At 36.1% G+C, this 8248-nt stretch overlaps 2 protein-coding genes across 2 annotated transcripts; both read left to right on the plus strand.

The window, feature by feature from the left end:
- Window positions 1-522: 522 nt before the first annotated feature.
- On the plus strand, window positions 523-2959 carry LOC113682346 (uncharacterized). The gene is made up of 4 exons (XM_027199507.2): window positions 523-722; window positions 1096-1167; window positions 1852-1923; window positions 2715-2959. Exons 1-4 carry the CDS (start codon window positions 657-659, stop codon window positions 2817-2819), a joined length of 315 nt encoding a protein of 104 aa, XP_027055308.2. The 5' UTR covers window positions 523-656; the 3' UTR covers window positions 2820-2959.
- A 485-nt stretch (window positions 2960-3444) lies between these two features.
- On the plus strand, window positions 3445-7661 carry LOC113682345 (uncharacterized). Its single transcript, XM_027199506.2, has 7 exons — window positions 3445-3650; window positions 4344-4412; window positions 5211-5460; window positions 5688-5841; window positions 6241-6464; window positions 7028-7096; window positions 7504-7661. Exons 1-7 carry the CDS (start codon window positions 3585-3587, stop codon window positions 7506-7508), a joined length of 837 nt encoding a protein of 278 aa, XP_027055307.2. The 5' UTR covers window positions 3445-3584; the 3' UTR covers window positions 7509-7661.
- The last annotated feature ends 587 nt before the right edge of the window (window positions 7662-8248 follow it).

The raw sequence follows: 8248 nt of genomic DNA on the forward strand, positions 1-8248 counted from the left end.
CAAACTGAAAAAAAAAACAAACAAACAAACAAATTAAAAAAAAGAAACAAAAAAGATGTTTTACAAAATTGGTATGGTAAAGTTGGTATTTGACAAAAAAATGCTTGTTAAAGTGAATAGAGGTGTTATCTCCCCTCGATTTAGGGTAAGTCCTATAGTTGGCAATATCAACTTGTAACGGATCAGCTCATTCGAAACGTGACAGGTTAGGGCAGACAATATTATCGCCAAGATTTCATTGAGGTTTATCCAATAAGTCAATACTATTACTTCTGCCAAGAACTAAAAACCATTTTTCCCGTGGACTTAGACAAAAAGTCATACCAACCAAGTCACCCCACGAATAAAAGGAAATTTTTCCCCAGGAATTTTATTAATATAAAGTTAGGGCCTTTAAATAAATTTTAGATTTCTTAGGAATGGTTCAAATTAAAAAAAGGGTCCCAGTCTCGTTGAAGTCTTTGCTCAACCTGTGCAGCTGCTTCATAAGCTATCTTACTGAAGTTCTTACACTCCCACGTTCATCTTCTTTCACGGTAAATGAACCCTATGTCTCCTTCTAGATATGGACATTTAAATATCGAGACCTTCCTCCATACATTTGAAACACTTTTAAAAGGAGCGAAAGGCGAACAACGGTTACGCAGTTCATTGACATGAGCTGTAAGTCTCTGATGCTCATTTTCGTTGGCGCACTGCTCTTTTATCCAATCGTGATCAAGGTGAGAACATTAGCCTTACTGAAACTTAAAAAAAAAACAAACAAACAAAAACCACTAAAGATACGAAAACATCGTCGAGGAATTTATTGTGCTAGACGAAACAGAAATTTAACCCTAATAAAAGTGTAAATACATCTATCGAAGCTAAATCTCTCAGTAATCATTGTAAAGCTGTGAGAAGGAGAAAGAAAGAGGGAAGTAAAGAGCTTTAGCTCAACAGGTTCAGCTGATTTATATGTATGTTAATATTGGACTGTTCCTCATTATGCCCATTATGTAAAAAACCCTTCTCTTTGTCGATAGTACCGATTTCCTTCCGCTCGCCTGTTCTTCTGTTCGACCAAAATTTTCACCTCACCTCTGATCATTTTAGGCGACATATGTTAAAGCTATTTCCAACGTGGAAGCCTCTGACAAACGCTACAGGGAACGAGTCTTTGATGACGTAAGTAGAGTTCTCTGTCTGTGTTTTGTCATACGCGTATGTTGTCATACGCGTGTGTTCATATTCGATGCGTTGGAGGTGAGTCCCTTTTTTCAATTCGAACAAAGAAAAATGGTCGGAACTTGTTTTGTATCATATCCTTAAAAACAGTTTATTTTGAAGAAAAATACAAGATAATCTATGTGCAATATCTTGAGAGAAATTAATCGTTGTTCCTAGTCAGCTACAGAGCTTTCCGCATTTTTGGTTCATTTATTTTTTAAGTGCGGACGCTGTAATTGGAAAAGCCGGCTTTACACCTACGGGCACTTTAAATAGGTCAATATTTAAAGTGGTGCTTATAGTCTTAGCAGGAAAAACGCGCTGTGAATCACGTAGACATTTTTGTGATTTGAATAGTTTATTGAAAACGGCGAAACACACGAAATGGCAATTCAATTCAATAAACTTATAGAACTGCATGCGAAAAAAACTGTCCCGACACAAGACGCTAAAATTAAAGCTGCTGGACCCTTGCAATGACCTTACGTACATACGACGCAGTTTTAGACAAAGATCTGTGAACAGAAGCACCCGGCCAGTCTGCTTTGGCTTTAAGTGTTGCGAGGAAATTACAGCGTTAACACTCGAGCATCAATTAGAAAAATCACCATCGAAGTGATATTCTGACTATTATTTTTTTAGCAAGGTTTTCCAGCATATAGAAATGTTTCTAACCTGGCGATAAACATCAGTATCCAGGGAGCAGCCTTTAACGTAAGTTACTTGACTCGATTATACCAACAAATTAACTTCGGTCTGCCATTTACGAAAACTCCTAAAATTAGACGTTGGAAAAGTGTTTCTGTGTATAACGAGTATACAGTTCGACTGCTTGCACTTTCTTGTTGTTAATTCTTTCTTATTTTAACTAAATATTTGTTTTACTGAGAATTCCTCTGTCACAACTCTTGCTCTTTTCGTAAAGCATTCTCAATGTTAGACCATGCAAGGCCAGAAAACATTTTTTCGCTCAGGATCTTACACCTTAATTTTAACTACCTATCAAGTTTCGACTCGACACCCTCACCAACGTTAGGTTCCCCCCCCCCCACCTCACCCCACCACCCTTAATTCATTATTTTGTCCTGGATTTGATTCTTTGACCTGGTTTTGTTAGCGGGTTGCGCACACTTGTTCGCGGGTTTTCTCTCCCCATAAAGCTGACATTCAAAATTCTGAACGTGTTGCTGCATCCAAAATTGGCCATAATATCAAAAAAAACTCATAACTTCTCCAATGTAGGAATTTAAGTCACATAGGGCCAATAATCTTATACTTTTAAGATGGAAAATTGTGAACAATTTTTAGCTATACCTTCTACTTCTAAACGCCAAAGGGTTTTCCATCAAAAGCGAGCTAATCTAAGCTTCTTACCCATTTTTTACGTGAACTCTTCAAAGCTCAAAGGTTGAGAAACATCCAGTCATTATGCACGATGTGTCTATCCCATATTTGTTTTCATAATCCAAAGAAAATTGTTTTTTATTTTAACTTCACTTTTTCAGATTGTAGACCAGTTTGACATATTCTGGATCTGGATCAAAAGTTTTTTCGTGGAGAGCTGGATATTAGCTGCGATCTATTGCATGTTCTACTGTAACATGTTCTAACTGTAAACATGATCCATGTTGTCAGTTTCATAAATTAAAAAAGTAATTAAATAATGTATTCGTCTGCTTTTAGTGGAGTCCTTTGAGATTCGTGCGATTTTAAGAGTTTAAATGTATTAAATGCTTTATCAGCCTTTACAGATCTTACTATTGTGGTGGGTGGGTTGTGGGAGGCCCGGGTACTAAGAAGACTTCTTTGAAGTCTGCTCGAGGATGCATTGGGAAAAATTGAAGTCGGCTCGCATGATGCCCGTAAAAACGAGAAAAACATAATAGTAACTTCTCATGAAACATATTTTAGCTAAAGATTGTAAATTTAGATCAACTGCATTGTACAAGCGACAACCGTATCGTTAAGAAAAGATCGTAAATGCTATCGCCTCAGCTTTGTTTGCCAATGAACAATAGACGAAACGAAAACTTCATATCCCATTGATTCCTTTATAAGGTTTTGGTCTGAAGTGTTCGTAGTATTGTTTTATTTGAGCGACGTTTCTGTTTAACTTTCGCGTCGTTTAAATCACATCTTTCTGAGTATAGAATTCCTCGTTAAGGCCTTTCTTTACTCTTAGCAACTGATCAAACTCATGCGCTTTTCCGTACCAATATAACTCGTTCACCTTCTTTGATGGCAAATAAACTTTGAGTCTGTATTTGTTAAATCCTGAATGCTTGAAAACTACCTTCTATTATTCATTTAAACATCTCAAAAAAGGAAAAGAAAGGAAGGGTATCTCCAGTATAACCACAGTTACTTTTACTGAAATGAGCCCAAAGCCAAAGATGTCCATTCTCGTTGCTCTTCTGGCTTTCTTTACAACCACCATCAAGGTAAGAATTTTTGATCTAACGACGACAATGAAGTCTTCAACTTTTTCAAGATAAAATCATGAGATTATCCGAGTCGATCGCTTAAATTATGTTAAAAGGATACTTAATTCATACGTTGTTAAGATAGATAACTCACTCATTCTCCTTCAAAATGCTCTGCACATGAGGAACGAATCGCATCGTTATTTTGGTGGGCAATCAAATGTTATTTACAGTAGCAGTCGGCTTGCTTTCAATTGTTTCATGGAAAATAGAACATCGAGGAGATTTACTAAATGTGTAAATGGACTATTCCGTTAGAAAAACATATCGCGGGAGTCACAAAAGGTACGCTGAAAATACCGACTAAGGCAAAAGTGGGTATTTCTAATTATTCAGGTAAATCTTAGATTACAAAGGAAATCTTTTCGGTATCTGGCTGGACTCGAAAAAAGTTTGATTTTAATCTGATACTTCCATGTTTGCATTCTGTTAAAGATGGTTGTTGACGTTTCCAAAGTAGTTCGAAGATTTCTTATATGCAGTCAACGTGAAAATAAAGATCAGGAGAAAGAAGTAACTTAGCGTCGAACAAAATATGTATATCGTGCATGTCAATTTTATTGTTGGACCGTGGAGCTCCCTCTCTTCGACAATGATATCGCAATCCTTTGCTGGTGTGCTTATTTCTGTTTTCTTTTTTCTATTATTCAGGCAGAAACAACACTCTTTCACGTAAAGGCCACTTACAATCGCTTCAACAATAGAATCTCTAATGTCGACGTAAGTAAATCCATACCTGTTTCGTAATTTTGCTGTCGTATGTTCTTTTGTCAATGATTGACTTTGTATATTTGAATATCAATATATAAATGAATCTAAGGATATTTTATCACTCTTATCTTCGCATCTTACCATTATCTTCGCATCTTACCATTATCTTCGCATTTTGCCATTATCAGTGGTTAATTTCTGTTTTATGTGAAGATCTTTGTGTGGTTTTATTGAAACATTTTATAACTACTTAAAATGGAGCAAGGTAGTGCGGAAAATCAAACCAAAAAAATTAGGAGGCAGCAAAAAATGGAAATAAAATAAATAAAATACAAAAGTCAGTGTTCAGTCATGTCCACTAACAACGGAACATCAAGGGAGAACGGAGCATCTCTGATAAGTTCAGTTCAAGGTCTGCTTTCTTTCACACGTATCTAGCAAAAAAAGGATCGACTTATACAACGTGAATTCTTTCCCGTTTTTTATCGTAAGCAATCCAAGAGTCGTCTTATAAATCCCTGACATTTAAATCGACTAGCCATAATAGTTTTGGATTTTAACTCTTTCACTCCCATGACTGACCAACAAGAGGTAATTTCTCCTGACAGTATGGATACAATATCAAGCAGACAAGTGACGAGAATAAAGAAAAATATCGATTAAGGGATTATCAGTTGATCCAATACTAAATTCTCCAACTTAAACCATAAGAATTGTGTGACAAACAGCGAGGAGAATTACTAATGAGATCTTAGGAGTGTAAGGGTTAAGAGTGGTGTACACTATTCTAAATTTGTATTATTTTAGGCCACGTACTATGGAGAACAAGGTGGTAAAGGAAAATGCACCCTTAACCCGTTGTCTCCGAACATTTTGAATGCTATCAGGAAGAAAAATTGGATTGTTGTTGCAGCTGCGCCTGGAACCTACCAGGAGTCTGTTGGGTGTGGTATGTGTGTTCAAATCACTGGCACGGGAGAGGGGAGTGGGGCTAACCCCATTACAGGAAAGCGAAGAGCAATGATTGTTGATATATGCCCCGGTGGATGTGGAAACAGTACGTATCAGTGTCTTTGTATTTGATTGTGTGTTGAATGGTCCTCATTTTAGGATCCTGTAAATTCACAGGATGTTTAGCTACGTGTTTATTTTCTAGAAATTTTCGATGCAAGTAAAAAAAATTCATCATCAAACTGTTCATTGAGGTGTCTTGTATCGAATTATAGCAGGAAATTTGATTGAAAAGATAAGAATAACAATTTATATATTCTTTTACATTTACAGATGGGTTAGATTTCGCCATTTCTGGCGACGGACGGTGGAAAATTCACTATCAGGCTATTGACTGCCCGACCCTTCGAGGGATCGATGGTAAAATTCAGTTTCGTTTCCAAGGGAGCAACCCTTATTACATCAAGCTACAAGCAAGGAATACCAAGTGAGATTTATGCTAAATGTTGCTTCAAAATAGCGTGATAAGACTCATCAGGACCAAAAACTAAAACTGCTTTGTTTTAAGTTGAAGATGGCTGCATTTGATGATATAAAACAAAAAATATATATATAAAAAAAGCGATACAATGCGAAAGGAAAGGAACGACACGAAACGGAACGGAACGAAACGAAAGAAACCAAACGACCCGACGCGGTAAGACAGGACGCGAAACGGAACGGAAGAGAACGAAAGAAACAAGACGAAACGAAACGAAATGATGCAAAGAAAATATAAATGAGTCAAAATATCCCTATTGGATCCCCTTACGAAAAAATCAAAAACAAATAGCGTTAAGTTTTCAATTTTTCTCATCCTATCGATCGGTTTTTTCTTTTGTTTAAGAATACCAACGGCTGGAATGGAACTCCTGGTAAACGGGAGATACCACTGTATGAAACGTGTCTCCGACAACTTTTTTATCGCTTCAGGACTTGGGAAAATGGGAACTCCTCTGAGCGTACGTTTGACGGCTATTAATGGTTATCAAGTGACAACGAGAATTCCTGAGATTAAGAATGACTTCGACTTTCCGAGCAAGGTGCAGTTCAAGGGAATCAAACGCGGACGTGAGTAGATTTTTGGCAAAAAATTGCTAATCAAACTGAGATAATTTAATTTTCAAAAGTACAAAACTGGGTATCGTTTGGGCCAAATTCGATATTGAGGGTTAAATGATCTTGGCCCATCGATTTGTGAGTGGTTGCCTACGAAAGTTAAATGGTTACACCACATACTTTCTTGCATCCCCAAAGGCTAGGTTTTAGATGCCAAGTTAATAATAAATAAATAATAAATAAAATCCTGGTGTGTGAAAAGGAAAACCAAAAGTCATCCAAAGACCACATGCAGAACTTGCTATGGGATTACGTAACTAACCGCGGACCAGTTTTGCTTATCATGGCACGCTCAGAGACCAAGCTGTTAATTTTGCTTTACCTCATTTATTTATTTAATTTATCAATCAATTCATCCATTTGTTCATTCATTTACTTCTAATTTAATGAATGGAAAGAGCTTATTGAGGTTTGATATTACTATAACTATTATTATTATCATTATTGTTTTTTATAATCATTATAAAATTCTCTCATTCCAATTTTTTTTTATTCTTGTGCTTGATCGGCTGTAGCTGGGCCAGATGGCATAAAATGTTTTGGTCAAGGAGACAGACCCCCCTACCCATCAGGAGGGATGCAACGTTAGTATGGCTGTTTCTTTAAAGAATTCAATCATTCTAACTTTAGGATCTGTTAAATTACCTGTCTATTCCTACTTCAACAGCCTTCCAGAGGATATTTGCTTCTTGAAAGGATTTTTTTTCCTCCTTTAAAGTATTGATACAGTTTGATAGAAACTATGATCAGGTATTCGTTTAAGGGATTTTTCTAACTTAGCAGTAAATGCCTGTCGATAAATATATTGTTTCAATGGTATGAAGGTTTTAGTTTAAAAGAGCAACATAATATTTTAGCTTTTTACACACAACGAAAATTTGATTGATACTTGAAGTTTTTCGTTCGTATTTTTTTTATTAGAAACCATGATAAATGCAGACTAATCTCACAGTCGCAAATTTGTACTGATTTTCTGCATTTAAATTTACAGCTTGAACAGCACGTCAGGGATAATTACTTGAGCTCGACGGCTCGTGATCTTGCTTCGATCCATGGATTATCGTTTGCAAAATAAATTGGTTTACATGGATTGTTTCAGTTTTCACTTTTGTAAAAACGACAGTCGCGAAATAAACTTTATAACTACCAGCTGAAGCAAATTCAAAACGTGCTACAGCAACTATGTGATCTTTTCTCTGCATTAAAAAAATGAGGGTTAATTATGAAAATGACAATGTTTAGAGATTTCAAATGGTATCTTCACATTCTTTCAAAAACTTGTCTTCAATGTGCTATATATGACAATTTGCAAATTTGATTAAATATCAACAATTTGTCTCTCAAAATCCATCGTGCGCTCATGTCCGACCAAAAATTCTAAGCCTTTCTCCTAACCTTAATGACATTTCCTGGATAATATCTTATGCCACCTTTTGAAAGATGTTGTGTCTTATTTCCAGTCTTGGCTAATGCACTGTTTTTTCAAGTACATTATTGCTCAAAAGAAAGCAAAATATATAAACATAAGGTCAGTTCTATTGCTAAGTACCGCCTTTATAGAATAACGCGACCATTAAGCGTTCCAAGAATTTTAGCTATTTATTTTCCTTACGAATATTTGACCTGGATGACTAAGAAAAACACTGTCTGGGTTAGGAAAGTATTTAGGGTAATATCCCTCTCTTCAGGTTTGTTAACTGCATGTCAGCAACTTTCAACTCGTACATTAGCCCTAT

The sequence above is a fragment of the Pocillopora damicornis genome, chromosome 7 (assembly GCF_964200805.1).
Source record: "Pocillopora damicornis chromosome 7, jaPocDami1.2, whole genome shotgun sequence".
Classification (NCBI taxonomy): Eukaryota; Metazoa; Cnidaria; class Anthozoa; order Scleractinia; family Pocilloporidae; genus Pocillopora; species Pocillopora damicornis.

Bases quoted from the DNA above. Each gene is read 5' to 3' on its own strand.
- LOC113682345 (XM_027199506.2), top strand. From the start codon at position 3,585: ATGAGCCCAAAGCCAAAGATGTCCATTCTCGTTGCTCTTCTGGCTTTC. The intron at 3,651-4,343 runs GTAAGAATTTTT...TCTATTATTCAG, and splicing joins TCTTTACAACCACCATCAAG to GCAGAAACAACACTCTTTCA. The intron at 5,461-5,687 runs GTACGTATCAGT...TTACATTTACAG, and splicing joins CCCCGGTGGATGTGGAAACA to ATGGGTTAGATTTCGCCATT.
- LOC113682346 (XM_027199507.2), top strand. From the start codon at position 657: ATGAGCTGTAAGTCTCTGATGCTCATTTTCGTTGGCGCACTGCTCTTT. The intron at 723-1,095 runs GTGAGAACATTA...TGATCATTTTAG, and splicing joins TTTATCCAATCGTGATCAAG to GCGACATATGTTAAAGCTAT. The intron at 1,168-1,851 runs GTAAGTAGAGTT...TTATTTTTTTAG, and splicing joins GGGAACGAGTCTTTGATGAC to CAAGGTTTTCCAGCATATAG.